Here is a 20,859-nt window from a genome sequence, read left to right on the forward strand (position 1 = left end):
GGTGGGTGGGATTCAAACTCCTGGCTCTTAACTCTGTAGCAAAGCACTCCAACCCACGGCTCTATAAACTGGCTCGGACTTTTGAGTCTAAGGATGCATTTATTTTCAGGATTAAAATATCTTCATTATTAAAATACTTTCCAGCCAGTATCAAAGGATCGGAGATACATACAATGAAAACCAACCAAGCATCATGTCTGTCTGTCTGTCTGTCTGTCTCTCTCTGTGTCATCATTCCTGAGCATCTATCTATCTATCTATCTATCTATCTATCTATCTATCTATCTATCTATCTATCTATCTATCTATCTTATCTATCTATCTATCTATCTGTCTATCTATCTATCTATCTATCTATCTATCTATCTATCTATCTATCTATCTATCTATCTATCTATCTATCTATCTATCTATCTATCTATCTATCTATCTATCTATCTATCTATCTATCTATCTATGTCATTTGGATTCCAGGCACCAACAAACACATTGCATGTGGCTTTTATTGTACCAATGATAAACTGAAAGCATTTGCCTTTCTTATCGGTTCTTTCAAAAGAGAAATGCTCCAGGCACATGCTTGGGACTGGCCAACCAACACATTTATGAAGGCAAATACTATCCAGTGCAAGAATATAGGAAGGGTTCCCCCCCTCACCAGGGCAACAGGGACAAAGTGATGCATTGTGCATAGTGATGCATTGATATAATTTTCAGGCATACATGCTTCATGATAGCATGATGCCTATATATCTGTGAACAGCGAATGAATGGACACATGGAGGATGCGGGAACGAGCACCCCCTGTAGACAATATTTTCCTTTTTCTTATGATGCTTCCTGCCAAAATACTGGAATCGGGGAAAATCCAGATGAACTGGCTGCTGTGGATGAGCGCCTTATGAAATGGGACGGTGGCGGTTAAGAGTACCTGCAAGTTTTTGTTTGGCTTTTTTTATGCATATAAGTGATTTATTTATACTCCTTCCTTGAAGAGCGTCCCATTTATAGCCTATAAACAGATAACACTGCAGTCTAATAAATGAAAATGACAGTATCAAAATAAAGAGGACAGTTGGTTGTTGTGTTAGAAAAGTCACTCCTGCTTGACTGTATGCCAGTCCTTATGAATTAAGAACCTCCAAAAGGTCTTATCCTTAACCCCCACACCCCTGTCAAGGTTATTGAGTCTACCCATCTCACACTCAGATGTCCTCGTTTCCTACTGTGTTCCACTTTCCACAGCGTTACTGTCTTTTCCGTGAGTTTTGCCTCCTCTCGCCTCAATTTAGTCAGTTTTGCTTCCAAAAAGAGTTTAGGCTTGATTTGATGTAAATGTCAAACCAGTTCTGATTTAGGGTGACCCTTTCCAGGGTCTTCCAGGCAGCAAGTACTCAGAGAAGTGGTTTCACATTAAGCATGCTAGCTTTTGCCTGGACCACCATATTTCAAGCCGTGAGCGGTGGCCTCCCATCCTGCTTTTCTTCCCTTCTGCTTCGTGTCTGTGTCACAACCATCTTGCTTTCTTTGCTGGTACCTGACCGTGGCACAATTAAAATTTTATGGCCTTGGAGGTAATATAGTACAGATAAGGTTCAAACAAATTTAAAATGTTGAAACGATCGGGCGAATTTTGACCCGAAGCCTTGGGACCCATTGGGGGGGCATGTAGTGCATGCACTTTAATGCATGCACTACATGCATTAAAGTGCATGCTTTTAACAATCAATATTGATTGATTCAATACAATAAACTTAAAAAAAAGGAAGCCTGGGGGATTGTTAGGGAATTGACATGGTGGACCCTGGACCAAATTTTATTCCTCGACTCTCCATCCTTCCTCCATCCTCGGAGTCTTTGGGGAGAAGCAAAGAGGCCGGCGCTGCAGGAATGCGCCCGGGCGCAGCCTCCGCATCACCTTTCCGCCCCGCGCGGATGCAGTGGAGGGGGGGGGGAAAGAGGCGGACTACACCCCCCATAATGCGGAGCGCTCGGCCGAGTCTTTAATAGGGTCGGCCGGGAACAAGATGGCGGCGGCGGCGGCGGCGGGGGTCGGGCTTCGTGCGCCACGGAGCCGGGCAGGTGAGTGCGTCGGCGGCGGCGGCCGGGCGAGCAAGCGAGCGATGGCCCCGATCCCGGGGGTGCAGGGAAGCCTGGAAGGGGCGAGGGCAGGGGGAGCGCCTGCCCTCCCCACCCTGGCCGCCTCCCTTTGTTCTGACTCCATCGTTGCATCTCATCATCATCATCATCATCATTTTTTTTGCATCCCACCTCTGCGCTCTTGCGCCTTAGCCACGACCCCAGGGCTGCGCAGAGCCAGGCTGTACCTAACCACTAGGCGCCACGACCTCCCTCCCACGAAGGGCGAGCTGTGCGCTCAGGAAAGCCGCCTCTCCCTTCTGCGCTCCCAGGTGGGCTGCAACCGATCCGGATGACAGAGATGCCGGTCCCCTCCCTTGACCCTTCTAGGAGGCTTGGAGAGCTTGCCCCCGAGCATGGGCAGAGTGCCGTTCGTATCCAACGGCCCCTTTCCCTGCAACCCTGTTGTTAAAGAAAGATGATGGTCTTTATAAGTTCATAGGTAAGAATAAGGTGGGTTCTTGGTCCCTCTCGGCATCCCCTTCTTTCTCTGGACATCATCTTTGCTTGCCTCGTTTCTTTCTTTCTTTCTTTTTTTTTGGCCTCCTGCACATCAGGTATCCATTCCGTATCTAGTCCAAACAGGCATTTCCAACCTTTAACCAAAGTGGAAAGAAAACAAGATCGTTATGCAAGAAATGATCATTGCCATCCGTGTTTGGGGTAGAAGCAAGGGAGGAGGGAGAAATCCGGAGCAGAAAAAGCCCCCAGCCGGGGCAACCCCTGGTTGTGGACCGGCTTTTCCTTCTCCGAAATCGATTTATGTTCAGTATTGCTTTGGTGGAGAAGAATTAAATCTTGGGGTGCGTGGGGGGGGGAAGAGGCTAAGGTGCTTCTGATATTTTTTTAAAAGAAACATGCCCCTCTGCAATTGCAGGTGCAGAAACGAAAAACTGTTTTGATCAGAGTCCTTCCACTCATTTTATATCTGAGACACTCCCTAACAGAAAAGGGTCATCATCCTCTTAGCACTCTAGACGGATCAGGTCTTGGAGGCCCAGTGGGGGAATCAGACTCCCAAACTCTGGCTCCACAGCCTGAGAGGTCTAAATCACCGAGCTGTGTGGCTCTTTTGGACTACAGCTCCCAGCATCCCCCAGCCATTGTGGGAGTCAGAATCCAGAGATGTGCCTTTGGAATAATTTAGCGATATGGAACCAGCTGCGTCCCTGATTCGGAGGCAGAAATCCCTGGTCTTAAGGGCGAAGCGCATTGTCACCCTGCTTGTGAAGCAATCTCGTTTGTCCTTGAGGTTTGTGATTTAGCGAAAAGGACCTACATCCTCACCCTTCCTTTCTGCTGGGGATAGAAATATGTCTAATTTGCAGGGATTAAGGGAGATGTACCTGCTTGCTGAGTGGTTTATGTTTTAGCGATAAAATCAAGAATACAGAAGGAAATATTGAACTTTGGGAAGGAAACCGAAGATCAACCGGTAAATGCAGTGCATTTCCCCATCCAGCCTATAAACAAACAAACAAATAGGCAGTAGGGAAGTAGGAAATCACGTCTTGTCATTTACAAACGTTTTGGGTTCCGGATGATGACTGATGGGGACCCTTCAGATTAATACATTAGAAACAGCCCATCCTTTTGTGAACCCCATGTCATATGCACGTGGTCTGCTAAGATGCCCGACCTCACCAAACTCCACGCGTGCCATGGAAAGAAAAACTGGAATATCCCTAACAATAAATGCCAGCCTTCCTGAAGATACAGGCTTTTGGGGGGGTTATTCATCATGCTTGCATAAGAACAGCCACCGGATCTGACAGGGATCCCTTATGTGCTTGATGGTCCACAAAAAAACAACCAGATGCTAAGGGAAGCTGCCAAGAATCATGTGAAAGCAATAGTCTTGTTTTTTTTCCTGTTGTTTTTACTGCCAGGAGCTGTTATTTAGAGAGGCATAATGCCGTTGATATAAAGGGCCAACGTGGTTGTTGTGTCAATCAGGCTTGTCCTTATATGACCTCTTTTGCCTCCCTTTTAAGTCCATTTGAAAATGTCTGTGGTCTCCGATTATGATAGCTCGGAAAAGCAAATTGGGAAATCCATACATGGGAAATGTAGTGGTTGTTGTTTTTGGGTGGGGGAAAGGTACAACACCTAGAAGCCTGTAGTCAACATGACTTCAGGCCATGCTTCCCAGAAGCTTCTGGAATTGTGATCCAGAAAGTGCCAGCAGGAATCATATTGCCATAGGAATAACTGCATAAATAGCAGTGGCACATTGTTTCTAAGTGGTTAGTCGCTGTTCGCATTCCTGGCAGTGCACTAACTTGTGTGACTAGCATATGACCAGGCGTGTGTGAGCCACAACTTGTCGATTAGTAACAATTCACTGGATATGCAGAATGCATCATGTGAAAGGCTGGACTGGATGAATCCCAAACCGGGATTAAGATTGCCAGAAGAAATATCAACAGCATCAGATATGCAGATAATACCATTCTGATGGCATAAAGTGAGGAAGAATTAAAGAACCTATTAATGAGGATGAAAGAGGAGAGCGCCAAAAATGGTTTGAAGCTCAACATCAAAAAAACTTAAGATCATGGCCACTGGGTCTCATCATCTCCTGGTAAACAGAAGGGGAAGACATGGAGGCAGTGACAGATTTTATTTTCTTGGGCTCCATGATCACTGCAGATGGTGAGAGCAGCCATGAAATTAAAAGACGCCTGCTTCTTGGGAGGAAAGTGATGGCAAACCTCAACAGGATTTTAAAAAGCAGAGACATCGCCTTGCCAACAAAAGTCCGAATAGTCAAAGCTATGTTTTTTTCCAGTAGCGATGTATGGAAGTGAGAGCTGGACCATAAAGAAGGCTGACCACTGAAGAATTGATGCTTTTGAATTGTGGTGTTGGAGGAGACTCTTGAGAGTCCCCTGGACTGCAAGGAGAATAAACCTATCCATTCTGAAGGAAATCAACCCTGAGTGCTCCCCGGAAGGACAGATCCTGAAGCTGAGGCTCCATAACTTCGGCCATCTCATGAGAAGACTCTCTGGAAAAGCCCCTGATGTTGGGAAAATGTGAAGGCAAGAGGAGAAGGAGACGACAGAGGATGAGATGGTTGGACTGTGTCATCGAAGCTACCAACATGAATTTGACCCAACTCCGGGAGGTAGTGGAAGACAGGATGGCAGGTTCCATTGGGTCACAAAGAGTCGGACACAACTTAATGGCTAAACAACAACAACAAAACAATCCACTGCCATAATTTGTGCAATTGCCTCTACATGGGCAAGAACCCCAGTCAGATTCTGACCTCTGTTTTTAAGCTCTCTTTATAATGCGTGTTTGCACAGAAGTGATGCTGGATTAGTGCTGACTCTTGCTGTTACATCATGCTCCATTGTGAATGTTGTGGTGATGACAAAGGAAGAGTTGCTGTTTTTTAATGTCAGAAACCAATAGCTTATAGCATTTGGATCTTTTGAAGGATCTTTTAACTACCTTTGAGAAAAGGTAGAAAAGTAAAGAGCTATTTTGAAAAATTGCAGCCTAGAAGTAACTATTTTTGGAATGGCTGCCTTCGAACAGCCTCTGTAACTAGTTACGTTTTAGAAGCAAGTTCCCAGGCTCTGATCTAGCTTCCTACAGTTCTAGTTTTGTAGTTTAAAAAGTTCATACACAAATAGGAAGGGGATCCCAGGAGTGTAGTGAACATAGATGTCAGGAAAACACGTCTTCTGAGAAGTTGAAACAAATGGATATATTTAGCCAGGAGAAGAGAAGGCCAGTGAATCATAAGAACATTTAGGATAGTGGAAAAAGCTCCAACAGACAGAGAGGGAACGTGGTACAACCAATTGGAGTGTGGAAGGCGGAATGGGATTTTAATCCCCACTGAGTCGGTGAACAAAATACTCCTTCATCCTGACCTACCAGGACCGTTGTAAGGAGAAAATAAGGGGGAGCACAGCCAGGTGAGCCACCAGGAAAGGTGGGGTATAAATGCCGCTAATAAATTATCAACAGATAATTAATACAGGAGGAGAGAGAAAGAGAGAGACCTTTGTTGCACTTAAGGGCAGACTTGGCTTTTATGGGCTTAAATGATTGGAAAGTTGGTTTTTTGTTGGGAGAAACATCTTGTTGCCTTAAAGATAGGTGTGGGGAACCCTTAGAAGCATCAGTTGAGGTGTCCATATGCTGATGCTTGTTTAATGAGTTTGCCCAAACGAGGCAAAACCGTCGCTGATTACTCAAACTCTGTGGGCGGCTTGGCGCTTGACATTTTCTGCGTCGGTATAAATACCCTGCAGAAAACAGGATTGGCGCCTCATCACGTGTGAAGGGCACATGTATGTATAAATAGTTGCAATTCTCTGTAAACCACATCAGAGCATGGGGTTGATTTTTCTGTGGCAAAAACAAGCTATTTATATATGTACTCTGCTGGCTGCGACACATATTGGGGCACAAAATTTGTTCTTAGTATTTTCTGTAACACATGTCATACTACCTTACTTGACTTTATGAAGTAAACAGACTCCTGTTGTTGTTGTTTTTTAAATATTTTTCCAGTTATATAGTACTGTCAGGGTTCGGAAGATGTTCTTGATTACTGTGCTGTGCATTTGCAAAAGCAAAAATCATAGAATAGAGTAGAATGTCTGACTGGAGAATTTAGCTTTGCAGAAGCTATGCAGAATTCAGCTTATTTGCTCATTCATTCATTCATTCATTCATTCATTCATTCATTCATTCATTCATTCATTCATTCATTCATTCATTCATTCATTCATTCACTCACTCACTCACTCACTCACTCACTCTCTCCACCTTTCTACCCATAGGGGACCCAAGGCAGTTCTCTCATATCTATCTATTGGTCGGTCGGTCGGTCAATCTGTCTGTCTGTCTGTCTGTCTGTCTGTCTGTCTGTCTGCCTGCCTGCCTGCCTGCCTGCCTGCCTGCCTGCCTGCCTGCCTGCCTGCCTGCCTGCCTGCATGTAGTAAACATTAATCAGAGTTAAAACCAAGCTTAAAAACATTTTTTTAAATAATTGAAAAAAATATTATAAAACAGCTAAAGCTTATAAATACAGCATTCCCTAGAACATCACTTATTGCTTTAAAGCCTTCCTGAAGAGGAAAATCTTTGCCTGCTGATAGAAGGAGAAGGGGGGGTCAACCTGGCTTCTTAGGGCAGTGTTATTTATTTGTTTGTTTTCATCCCACCTTTCACCTTAAAAAGAACCCGAAGTGGCTTTCCAAATGTAATGATATAATGAGTTGCTCAATGGCTTAGGTCTCTGACTGTGGAGCCAGAGGTTGGGAGTTCGATTCCCCAATGTGCCCCCTTGTTAGGGGTGGGACTTGATGACCCATAGGGTCCCTTCTGGCTCTGAAGTTCAGAGGTTGTGATGTTTACGCTTCCAGACGATTTTGGTTTCAATCTTTGTTGTGTTGTTTTTTTTAAAAAAAGTTCTAGTCCTCATGGCTTCAATCTTGTGAAGAAATGAAAGGAAATGGGGATTTCCTAAATACGGATGAGCTCAGTATTTCTTGGCACAACATTAAGTTTGCCTAGGTGCAGAATTTATCATCATCATTATTGTCATCTTAGAACTGCACAGTTCGAAGGGACCTTGTGGATAGTCGAGTCCAGCTTCATGTACGATGATTATTTTTAGCCCAAATTCATCATTTCAACTGTTTCTGCCTCTGTCTGTAGAGTCTTGGGTTTGGGAGTAGCATAGTCTGCTGTTTATTTCATAATTTTCCCCTGATGTTCTTAGATTGCATACAAATCCATATTTAGACACTATTGAAATGTTTTGACAGGTTTCTGTGGGTTCTTTTAAAGAAAACCCCCCAGTAATAGAATATTTCAGTTTAGAGTGGGGTGGAAAAATTGGCAGGTGACAGCTGAGACATACATGATCTTCAGCCGATCCAATTCTGCATTTTATGAGAAGAGGGTGGAATTTTTTCTTGTTCTCCCTGAAAACCTTGTGACATTTTTATGGAACTGGAAGGAGAGAGGGGGGGAAAATCACATATGACATATTGACAGTCTGTCAGCGGTGCTCACATTCAGCCTTGTTTTGATGGTGCCCTCCATTAGGGCTTCTTTATTATCCGATTATGCTGATGTATGTCAAGCAGGAGAAGCCGGTAGCTGTCAAGTGGGGAAGGTGCCAGTGTGCTCCATCTTCCAGGTTATCTGTTGGAAGGAGCAAGATTTGGGGAGAAGACAGAAATAGGAAGCTATTTCTTTGTCTCTCCTCTCGAAGCATTCAAGGCATATTAAAAAGCAAGGCAAATAATCCTGTCTTCCCAGGAATTGGACGAGAGCAAACGAATCTATAGGAGACAGGTGCATGTTGACCTGCGGAGGATTCTTTTGATTACAAATCCCATCACCCCCTTCCAACATAAACAAAGATCCATCCTAGTGGGATTCTGAAAAATGTGTGCAAGCTCAATGTTTTGATGACTGATCTTTTGAAGAGTGAGTCACATCACCATTACACTAGGTGGAGTTTCCACCAAGAATGATATGTTGTTGTTTAGTCATTAAGTCATGCCCAACTCTTCTTGACCCCATGGACCAGAGCACGCCAGGCCCTCCATCTTCTGCTGCCTCCCGGAGTTGGGTCAAATTCATGTTGGTCGCTTCAATGACCCTGTCCAACCATCTCATCCTCTGTTGTCCCCTTCTCCTCTTGCCCTCACCCTTTCCCAACATCAGGGTCTTTTCCAGGGAGCCTTCTTCCTTAGAAATAAAGGGTTATAGATGATATAGGTTTATAGATGTGAAGAATGATATAGAGTTATAGAAAGAATTGGCACTAAGGACAGGGCAACCAGCAGTTCTCCTGATGTTCTTAGACTTCAGTATGCATCGGTTTCACCCAAACTGGCCAAATGAAAAAATGATGATAGTGGGTTAGTCAACACTAGAGTGGCATGACATGTCCACTTGTGGCCTCCTTCACACTGAGCAAATTCCAATCAGGAGAACCTTGATGCAGAGGGAAAGCAGCAGGAATTATCTACATCTTTGTAGTAGGGATAATTTTTCTCAAGTAAGAGCTTGTGATCCAGCTGCTGATCAGGTTCAGAAACTTGGACAGTTTCCAGTTGAGCTCCTTAAGTCACAAGTGCCTGCTTTCAACCCAAACACTGAGCCTCTCTTTGCTGGTAGGAGTCCTAAAGGAGCAGAAGCCACCCTCCTTCCAATCTTTGCACACTGGGTTTCTTAGATAGCTTTAGCATGCCTTTTCTGCTTCCACATTTGGGGCATCACAGAGGTGGCAGGCTGAGGTCATGGGACAGTCATCCTGGGCCCATGACGTCTTCCGTTTGGTGTGTATACCACCAGTTGCTTTCTCTGTGAATGGATTTAGCGTAAGCGTGAGATACAGGCAAGGAAAACACCAGCTAGTCTCCATCTCTCCAACCTCCCTCTGCCTTAAGATATGTGTTGCTGTCATCAGAGGACTCGATTGCAAGGAACAAAAATGGGGTCTTTACAAAGAACCATCCCACCCATCTCCAGGGCGATGCATTTGCTAGTAACGCATGTACAGTGGTGCCTCGCATAGCGAGGTTAATCCATTCCGCATTAACCTTCGCTATGGCGAAACATCGCTGTACGGAACGTAAAAGCCCATTGGAACGCATTAAACTTAGTTTAATGCGTTCCAATAGGCTGCAAAACTCACTGTTCAGCGAGGTTGCTCCATTGCGGCAGGCATTTTCGCGCCCTCGGTAAGCGAGGGGAGGGCGCGAAAACGCGTGTGGCCATTTCGGGGCTTCCGGCGGCCATTTTGGAGCCACCGAACAGCTGATCCGCGGCATCGCTTTGCGAAGATTGGTAAGCGAAACGCTTACCGATCTTCGCAAAGCGATTTTTGCCCATAGGGGCCATCGGTATGCGATCGCATTTGTGATCGCTAAAACCTAATCGCTATGCGATTTCGACGTTCTACGGTGCGCTCGTTAAGCAAGGCACCACTGTACTATTTTAGTTCTTGTTTTTCTTCCGTCGTGTTTACACATGTTGGAAAGGCGGCTCTTTTCAACTCTCTGCTCTACTAATTTAGCTTTAGATCTAAAAGTCAAACTAAGACCTTCTTAACCTATACATAATTGGTTTTAAGAGCTAAGAATAACCTTGCTGGCCTCTTTCTTTCCCCTTTCCTCCATTCAACCTTCCATTAGCATCTGGTTGTTAATGAAACTACTTAGGCAGGAGAAAACTGGCCTTTCTCCTCAGAGCTCCTTCGAAAGAGCTTTCAAAGAGAGAAACATTCAGGTTTCTGTAATTTAAGCAAAATTTGCTTTGATGCTTCTCCAAGCCAGATAAAGAGAAGTGGTCTGTGATGATGAGTGCAAAGTGAAGATAGAAAACACTCGTCACCTCTGCTTTTCCATTCAGGGGGTAACTTTGTGAGAGTGATATAATTATTTTGGGGTCAGTACACCTGCCTGCTTTTTCTGTTGGGTCCCTTGCACTTGATATTGCCATATACCGTATTTTTCCATGTATAAGATGCCCCCATGTATAAGACACCCCACCCCCACTTTTCTAATCCAAAATTAAGAAGTCTAAGTGGGGCTTAGCAAGTGCAAGGGGAAAGGGATCAAAGCGCTGCAGGATCTCTTTGATTCCTGCTTTTCCCCTCCACTTGTTTTTGTTCTCTCCTTAGCTTACTTCCATGCATAAGACGACCCTCAATTTTTAGTCTAAAGATTTTAGACAAAAGTATAGTCTTATACACGTAAAAATTCTGTTTTATCCTATATTCAATGTAGTAAATGGCTACCATTCACTTTTTATGGCAGAAATGAATGGATGGCCGACACACTCACGTCTGTGCATATGAATACAATATGGATACACTTCCCACGACATTATTCGCAAGCTCCCCAATTATGACAATGTGGCAGGAAGAAGGAACTGTTTTGTGTTATGGACAAGGCGTGTAGTCAAATCAATAAGGAAATAATGCACAGTAAAGGGAAGAGGAAGTAATGAGCAGCAAAGCAGAAAAGAGGGTCCAACTTTATATTTAGATTTGAATGAAGTCCATATTTTTCACTGTATTTATACTGGTTCTTTCACTATTAGAAAGAGAAGTTTTTATAGCTACCATGATGGATAACTCGAAAGAATATAAAAACACCATGTAACCCTCCCAAATGGAGAGCCCCTCACTCAGTACGGTTCTGCTTTGTGGCCGCATTGGCAGTAAACCACCTTTCCTGGATTTTGTGTTTGAAGTTCTATGTGAATAAAAGCTATTTCATTAATTTATTTAGAATACTTTGGATGTGTTCGTATGGCCTTTTTAATGAAGGCGTTAGAAAAGGAAAGGAAGGAAGGAAGGAAGATACATATCAGCATATCTTCTTTCTTAGAAAATTATAGGACCTTTAGCTTTGTTAGAATGATTTATTCCTTTGTCTCATGCTTTTGGCTAATGTTTTTACCAGTTCTTCCAATCCGTTACGTGTTTAAATAACTCACGGGGAAAGGCTGTAACAAGGATACATGTGTGGCTCACAGAAGGTGCCTGATTTCACATCTTCACATAAAGCAAGAGGAGAAGCATGCCCGAATCCCTTCCAGAACCACCTGAAGTCCCATTGGACAATATTACGCTAGATTGAGGGTTGGGCAAGTTAGTGAGTCCATGGGTCACTTTCAATCCCTTGCTCCTGAAGTCTTTGCAAGTTGAAAAGGTGGTTCTTGTTTTCATCTTCAGAACCAGAAGTCACCAGAAGTTCACTCCTAGTTTTGGGGAAACCTCAGAAGAAGCCCCAGCAACTTACCTACTAAAGCAGAGCCCAGGGCTTTGTTTAAGAGGTCATGAGAATGCAGCCGTGTTGGTTTGTTGCATGTTAACAGCTAAGAAATTTTAAGGGAGAGTCAACTTGAATAGAGTGTAGTCCAGCTGCATATAAAGAAGTGGTTTGCAGACCAACAAACTTTATGTGAAATAAAATGTATTAGTCTTCAATACAGTGGTGCCTCGCTTAACGATTACCTCGTTAAATGATGGATCCGCTTTACGATGAGGTTTTTGTGATCGCAATAACGATTGCAAAACAATGTTTATATAGGGAAAATTCGCTTGATGATGATTGGTTCCCTGCTTCGGGAACCGATTTTTCGCTAGACGATGATTCTAAAACAGCTGATCGGTGGCTCTACAATGGCCGCCCGCTGTGCAAAATGGCTCCCCGCTGTGCTTTAGGATGGATTCCTCGCTTTACAGGCACTGGAAAATGGCCGCCCTATGGAGTATCTTCGCAAAATGAGCAGGTATTTAGCCCATTGGAACGCATTGAACAGTTTTCAATGCATTTCAATGGGTTTTTTAAATTCGCTTGATGACGATTTCGCTTAACAACGATTTCAATTGAACGGATTATCGTCATCAAGTGAGGCACCACTGCTGTTTTAGAGGAGAATCACCAGTCTTGGAATCATAGAATAATTGAATTGGAAGGGTCCCGTAAGGCCATTTAGTTCAACCCCTGCTCAAGGCAGGAATCCAAATCAATGCAGATCTGACTCCTGGGATAACTTTTTTTTCCGTGATAGGAGAGCATTCAGGAAAGGGCTTGGGGATACATAAAAGCAGGCAAGAGACTGGCTATGGAACATTTCTAGGTAGATGGTCCAATAACCTTATTCCCTATTATAAGGCATTTTTAATGTTTTGGTTACTAAGAGGATGCATAGTAAAATATTAAAACCATAATAAAAGGTCTGATACATGTAAGCAAGAGGAGAGCTATAAAAATAGCACAAAGCACAGTCATCCAAGTAAAAATGTCCCATTGAAACTTTGAAATCCTGCAGAATGCTTTGTAAAAAGATCTCTACCCAAAAAGGACAAACATCGGTGCAGCCATCAGGTCATTCCAAAGCTGGAGGCCACCACTGAGAAGGCTGTGTCCTTCATCGCCACCTACCACCCTGTAGATGGCCGCAGGACTTGAAGGAGGACTTCAAGCATAGCTGGACACATGTGGAGGCATGCGAATGCGTCAGGTAGACTGCCGCCAAGCCATGTTGAGCCTTAGAGTGAGAGTTGGACCTATGGATCTCTGGCTGTTGGACTTAAAAGCCTCATTGGCCCCCACAAATGCTTGTGCTAGTTAAAGAGAGTTCACATTCAGCAATATATGGGGCACCCCATGTACCTTAACTCTGTTTCAAAGGTAAAAGCCAGTCTTGGTGAACCTGGAGCCAGTGCAGTCCATGACACACCAGGACGTTGGATGGGCAACCTCCAGAGTCCATATATGTGTCCAACCCCATAGGTCTTTGTTGTTGTTTAGTCGTTTAGTTGTGTCCAACTCTTTGTGACCCCATGGAACAGAGCACGCCGGGCCCTCCTGTCTTCCACTCCCTCCCAGAGTTGGGTCAAATTAATGTTGGTCGCTTCCATGACACTGTCCAACCATCTCGTCCCCTGTCGTCCCCTTCTCCTCTTGACCTCACACTTTCCCAACATCAGGGTCTTTTCCAGGGAGTATTCTCTTCTCACGAAATGGCCAAAGTACTGGAGCCTCAGCTTCAGGATCTGTCCTTCCAGTGAGCACTCAGGGTTGATGTTCTTCAAAATTGATAGGTTTGTTCTCTTTGCAGTCTCCTCTAGCCCCACAGTGGCCTAAAGAGTTTTCTAAAAACTCATTTTGGGGGTATAGCGGGAGCCAGGCTTGCTAGGGTTTCTCAAAATATGGGGAAATTGCCCCCTACATCCCATGTAGGGTGCACTGCCTTTTTTTTGAGTCCGTGTTTAAACTTAAATGTGGGTGGTGTTGGGAGGCAAGCAGGTTGCAATGGGTCTCTGGGAGCCAAAGAAGGAGTGAGCAACTACAGACGTTGCTCGTTCCTTCTCTGGTGTAATATTCTCTCCATAACACTTATTCTCTTGTGCATATTCTGCTTCTGGAGACCCACTCCCAGTTACAAGAAACAACTGCTTTGCTCCTTGGCTGGCTCTAACCTTGGGCAGAGTGGGAACACTCCTTGAGACAGGAAGTTCTGGGTAGGATAGGATAGGCTGAAAGATATTGGGAAGCAGAGCTTGAATCCTCTAACTTGGTCCTTATCAGCCGGATGTGACTTGGGAACCCTGTCTCCTCACTACTTAGATGCTTCAATACTTTGAGTGAGGGATTATATGGCTACACCGTTTTATCTTTCCCACTGAGGCAGCAAAAGATGTTGGACCAGCCCTGCCATAGCCATAGATTTTGGAGCACTCTAGAGGCTTCTTTTAAATGGTTGAATAACACCGCCCCCACATATGTCTCTCTCTTTTGCAGATAAGACTTTGCAATCCGGTTTTGCGCCGGTCGGCAGTTAATCTCCATGCGTGGTGTTTGCTGCAGCTGGTTTCAAAGTCATGGTTCGGAAAGGTGAGTGCTGCACAATTTATTCAGTGCACGTCTCGTGTGCAGAATGATGAAGACGAGGCGATTGTCTATAAACATTTGCATTTTTTTGTTGAGCTGTCGGTGGATGGCAGAATTTTTAGCTGATTAAGCATCTGCTTCTTACTAATGAACTGATTAATTGGCTGAGTGCAAATATTTTTATATGTGCCTTTTTGGAGACGTTGAAAGCCGTGTGAAAACTCGGAAGTGAGTCAAGACTGGCAGCTTCTCCTTTTAGTCGAAGCAACGGCCAGCCCTTAATATGGGCCTTCATCATTTTTAAATATTACTTTGGACTGGTTTTTCAAGGCGTGCAGTGGGACCGAAATATACTTCTCCCTTCAACAACACTGGGTTTAGGGGCGCCAGAGCCTCGTGTCGTTCCAAATCCATGTATAACTTTTACACCTCCTAAAACGTAACTGAAACCTCCACCAAACGGAGGCATGATCTCCCCCAAAGTAGCAGCACATCACTGTAGCCTCCCATGACCTGCATCACCTTCCCAGCATGGCCGAGCACTCTCCCCAGCTACCACCACCAAGAGCCTCGGTAAGTCCAAAAGTCACCTTTCTCAGGCCACTTCCTGGAGACATATATATGTACACTGTATATACGGGGAAAATCCATGTGTAACCAGAACCAGACCTGTGCAATTGAAGTGAGAAGTGTACAGTCGTGCCCCGCTGGACGATTACCCCGCTCTACGACAAATCTGCTTTATGTTGACATTTTTGCAATCGCAAAACAATGTTTTAAATAGGGTTTTTTCGCTGTTTCGGGAACCGATTTTCGCTTTACGACGATCAGCAAACAGCTGATCGTCGGGTTTCAAAAGAAGAAAATGGCCCCCCGCAGTTTTCTAGGACGGATTCCTCGCTTTACAGGCACCGAAAATGGCCACTGTATAGAGGATCGTCGCTGGACGAGCAGGTATTCAGCCCATTGGAACACATTGAATGGTTTTCAGTGCGTTTCAATAGTTTTCTTATTTCGTTTGATGACGTTTTCGCTCTACAGCGAATTCGCTGGAACAAATTAACGTCGTCAAGTGAGGCACCACTGTATTTGCTGGCCAAAGCATGCGGGAACTGGACAATCTTAAAACATAAATGTGCCACTTATCCGCAATCGCAGGGCTTAACATTTTAGGGGTGACAAATTTGCATGTCTGCTGTTTCATATGGGTGTCCTATTGTGCCTTTAAGATGGTAGGGGAGGACATTAGGGGTGGGTGGGGGGCAAATGTTGTGTCCAGTCACTGGTTCTGTGTATTGAATGGTCAGTCTGGTAAGCAATTACCAAATGTGTTCACTTATAAGATGTTCCTGTGGAAGGCATGAAATCTTTTGCTTTAAAGAAAATCAATCCAATTTGGGAGGAAAACCTGTTCTCTGGATGAACTCACAATAGCTTCTGTTGATGCACACCTGTCATGACCACATGCAGAGCCCCCCAAAAATAGATGCTGAAATCTGTAACGCAGAATGTTGCTGTTCCTCAGTGGAATTAACTCACTCAAAGATACGGGAAACAAGAAGAACAACATGTAATGAGACTTGGAAAATATACTTTCTTGAAAGCAGAGGTAGACTGGAGTTTTATTGTGACTCTAGTTGAAAGAGTCACAATAAAAAAAAGAGTTGAAAGGCCCTTTCCAGAAGACGGGTGGGAGGCTGCACTCTTGTCTCCCAGGGAAGAACATCTTAGCAACACAGCTGTATCTTTTGATCACAGAAGATGCTTCTTTTACTTTCTGCCTCCCTTCTTTTCCTTTTTTATATCATGGCCTTTAGAGTTTGCATGTGGAACTGCCTTATCTTCAGATATTCCTGCAGTGGTTAGAAAATTTTAGGGATTCTATTAAGTTTGTCGTGGTCTCCTGCTATAATGACCAGAATCGTAATATTTGTTTGTTTAATACACCACCTCTCTCCCAATAAGGTGACCCAGAATATTGCTAGTCTGAGTTTACCTACAGGGAATTGGCAGGAAGTCACTGATCGTTAGCAAGATGCTGGTTGTGTTCCTATGTGCAACCAGCCCCTTTTTTAATGAGCAGCAATTTTCCTTCAAGGCTTACAAGATTTTTTTTTAAACAAGTGTAAATCAGTAATATAAGTCAGGCTTATGTACATGGGTAGCATTTAAACCTAGCAATGCAAGATGGCCAAGGTTCAACAGAGTACACAGAGGCCAGTTGAAGATGGCCAAGGTTCAAAACAGAGTGCATAGAGGCCAGTTGAAGATGGCCAAGGTTAAACAGAGTGCACAGAGGCCAGCTGAAGATGGCCAAGGTTCAAAAGAGTGCATAGAGGCCAGTTGAAGATGGCCAAGGTTCAAAAGAGTGCATAGAGGCGATTTGAAGATGGCCAACGTTCAACAGAGTCCACCGGTCAAGATGGCCAAGGTTTAACAGAGTACACAGAGGCCAGTTGAAGATGGCCAAGGTTCAAAAAAGAGTGCACAGAGGCCAGTTGAAGATGGCCAAGGTTAAACAGAGTGCACAGAGGCCAGTTGAAGATGGCCAAGGTTCAAAAGAGTGCACAGAGGCCAGTTGAAGATGGCCAAGGTTAAACAGAGTGCACAGAGGCCAGTTGAAGATGGCCAAGGTTCAAAAGAGTGCACAGAGGCCAGTTGAAGATGGCCAAGGTTCAACAGAGTCCACAGGTCACGATGGCCAAGGTTCAACAGAGTGCACAGAGGCCAGTTGAAGATGGCCAGGGTTCAACAGAGTGCATAGAGGCCAGTTGAAGATGGCCAAGGTTCAAGAGAGTGCACAGAGGCCAGTTGAAGATGTCCAAGGTTCAGCAGAGCCCACAGAGGCTAGTTGAAGCCTAGTGGTCCTGACTGGACTGGTTGCTGGGCCTTTGGACTTGAAGAGGTTTGGATCTAACTGGGTTCTTTACTCTTTCGTCTCCTGTTTTTCTGCTCTTCAGCTAACAGAGCCCCAAGATCAGCAGGCAGCTCTGTTGAGACACGAGCTGCGAACCAGTTGAAGAGATTTCTGCTAATCCTGACATCCTACAGCCATAAGAGTTTCTTATTTGAACTGCCGTGTAAGACGAGCCAGGGCTGTGTTAAAATGGTAAAATAATCAAATTAACTTCCAAACACTTCTTGAAGTTCGGCGAAGAATAAATAATAATAAAAAGAACAAGCAAGGATTCAGGAGCAAAGACTTTGCAGTTTTGCATTGAAACTCAAATTTTAGAGAGAGGAGATAAAAGGGGGAGAGGAGGGTGTGATTTAAAGTAGAGAAAAGCTTAGTGATTTAAGTCTCAGGCTGCGAAGCCAGAGGTTGGGAGTTCGATTCTCCACTGGGCCTCCTTGAGAGGGCCTGGACCATCCGATGATCCATAGGGTCCCTTCCAGCTCTGCAGTTCCAAGATGATGATGATGATTAAAAGTGAGAATGCACAGAAATATGAACCCTTCTAGTACCTGAGAACAGCTTCCCTGCACCTTCTTTTGGCTGTTCTCTCAGATTGCCAGATCCCGGAGGCGGCCTAACATCTTTGAGTCTGTCTCTCTAGACTTTGCTCTGTGGCCTCATCTTTTTGTATCTGCTTTTAAAAGCAGCTTTTTTAAAAATCTCTGGATGATCTATTGATTTGTTTTATAACCTGCAGCTGTTTTTTTAAACCTTGTTCTCTTTGCTTTACTGCTCTTGTAAACCTTGCAATAGACTTCTTTTGTGTACCAGATTGCACATTAGCGGGATTTTTTTTTTTTAATAGCGGGGAGTACCAATGTATCTGTATTTTTCCTTCTGGCGATCTGTTTGGTAAGGCTAACTACAATTCAAATATTTAGGTCTAATATATTGTTTGGCATGTTGGGGTGGGGGTGGGATGAGGGAGAATGGGGAAAGAGACGTGCAAGCGAGCGCAGAGATTTTGAGAAAACTCAGTCTTCAGCCTCTGGCAACTTTCAGTACAGAGTTGTTCTGCGGTTCAAGACCAAGCTCGTTTCTGAGGATATCCCTACTAACGGAGCATCTTGAGAGTCCAGAGGGAATGGATACTAAACAAATAGACAATACAGTTATCATATTATGGTTCTGTAAGTGGTGAACCATGTTTTTCCGTCACTGCATTGCTCCCCCTTCCCCTCTGTGTCTTGCAGTGTTCTGGTGCCTTGTTTTGTGATTGGTTATTGGAAAGTAAACACAGACTCAATTTGCAAGCGTGGTTGTCCAGATAGTCATCTCTGAGGAAATCACACTGTAACAGAAAGGTAAAGGTAAAGGTTCCCCTTGACAATTTTTGTCCAGTTGTGTTCGACTCTAGGGGGCGGTGCTCATCCCCGTTTCCAAGCCATAGAGCCAGCGTTTTTGTCAGAAGACAATCTTCCGTGGTCACATGGCCAGTGCGACTTAGACACAGAACGCTGTTATCTTCCCACCGAGGTGGTCCCTACTCGCATTTGCATGCTTTCGAACTGCTAGGTTGGCGGGAGCTGGGACAGAGCAACGGGAGCTCACTCCGTCGCGTGGATTCGATCTTACGACTGCAGTATGAGGTGAGGCAAGATGGCGCCGGTAGCAGGCGGTTAGCGTTCTCCTCCGCCGCGCCGGCTTGCCTCTTGCGATCTTCATCTCCTTTTTTTTTTTCTTTTTTCTCTCCTCGCTTTCACTTTTTTCTTTTTCCTTCCCTTCCCTTCCCCCGACTTTCTGGACCCTTTCCTTACTTCTGCGAGCGCTCGCTGCTGGATTGAGTGTGGGGCCGCGGGCTGGAGCCGGAGCATAGGCGCGGAGCCGTGGCTGAGTTCGATCTGGGCTTCCCGGCTTCGGACGCTCGGGTGCCTGCGGTCCGAAGAAGCTGGCTGTTTGTTGTTTATGGCGCTTGCCGCCTGAGGTGTTCCCTGCGCCATTGGAGACCCAGCTTCTAAGATCACCTGGGGGTCGCCGGCCAGAGAACGGGCTTGTCGGCCAGGTTTGCGACAGGAGCCTTCCTGAGGTGGAAAATCGACCGCTGGTGGCTGGTGGCTGGACGCTTACCCCCCCCCCGAACTTTTTCGAGCCCGGAGTCTAGAGCCTGGAACCTCAATTGGGAGATTTTCCGGGGCGAGTGGTGGGGGCTCGCGTTCTTTTGAGATCTGTGGCCCCTGCTGCTGGAGCAAAAAAGGCGAAATCCCTAGGGCGAGGCGGTGGAAGGAAGACCCTCACTGACCGATCCCAGCTTGCTGGACGACCGCCATGTTGGGTTCCCTGTGGGCAGCTCCAGCTTCGCTCCTAACCTCAGACTGCTTACCCTGCCTTCCCTGGACTACCTGCAGAAACATCTTGCTATTTTCTCAAGGAAGGGTAAAGGGGAAAACAGGGACTATTCATCACTGCATTTGGCTTCTGCTGATCCCGATGCTGCCTGCTGTTTTTAAATTGAACAACTCAGTGAGTAACATCTCCACTTTGGCACTTTCTCTGGACTTAACATTATCCCAAACAGCCTTGGAAAAATTTACTACCATCAATAACATCATTAAAATCAGTAAAGCTCAAAGGGCAAGGCTGCGACCCACTAAAGGATGGACTTGATCTAGTTGGGGAGTGGGGGGGGGTAACACCATTTTTTTAAATGTTTATCCATAGCTATATATATTTAATTTAAATTAATTTATTTTGTATTTGTTTATAAAATTGTATTAGAACGTTTGTGTTATTAGCTAATTTTTTTTTTTCTCTCTCTTTTCTTTTCCTTCCTTATTCTGTCTGGTATGGAGTGGGAGGCCTGCCTGACCAGTGAGGGGCCTTTCAACATCCCGGTGGTTATGGGTAGAGGGCGATATGGCGTTGGCGCAGCCCCCACTCGTGTTAGTAGAACGGTGAACAGATGTTTGCAGGCTGTTCACTGTTCTGAGGCTGTGACCAACCCCCAGAATCGAGGTAGCCAGTTCAGCCAGCCTTCCACTCTAACCCTGCTGCTGTTGAATGCCAGGTCTGTATCCAACAAGCCCCAGCTAATTCAAAATCTTATTCTGGAGGAGGATGCAGACCTGGCATGCATAACCGAGACGTGGCTTAATGGGGAGGGTGGACCTCCTCTGGCTCTCATCTGCCCGCCCGGTTATGATGTCCAGCACCAGGGTAGACTGGAAGGGCGGGGGGGGGAGTAGCCATTGTATATAAATCCATCTTGGAGGTTACCAGGCGCTCCTCGGCGGTAAGGTCTGGTCTAGAGGCCCTCCACGTGTCGATTGGGGCCAGGGATGGAATTGGGATTTTGCTGGGCTACCGTGCTCCCTGCGGCCCAGCCACTTCCCTTCCGGAGCTGGCTGACTTTGTCTCCGCGGCATTGTT

The 20,859-nt window shown here is 45.2% G+C and overlaps 1 protein-coding gene across 2 annotated transcripts in view; it reads left to right on the forward strand.

Annotated features, from left to right (window-relative positions):
- The first annotated feature begins 1,982 nt into the window (after positions 1-1,982).
- EFR3A (EFR3 homolog A) overlaps positions 1,983-20,859 on the forward strand; it is a 107,826-nt gene continuing 88,949 nt past the window's right edge. The window contains exons 1-2 of one of the 2 annotated variants that reach the window (XM_072999347.2): positions 1,983-2,082; positions 14,448-14,540. In XM_072999347.2, coding sequence (XP_072855448.1) covers positions 14,528-14,540 — 13 coding nt within the window. In that variant the 5' untranslated portion in view covers positions 1,983-2,082; positions 14,448-14,527. The remainder of the gene's footprint in view (positions 2,083-14,447; positions 14,541-20,859) is intronic. The other variant, XM_072999346.2, reaches the window with a different exon arrangement.

Source organism: Pogona vitticeps, chromosome 4 (assembly GCF_051106095.1).
Source record: "Pogona vitticeps strain Pit_001003342236 chromosome 4, PviZW2.1, whole genome shotgun sequence".
Lineage (NCBI taxonomy): Eukaryota > Metazoa > Chordata > Lepidosauria > Squamata > Agamidae > Pogona > Pogona vitticeps.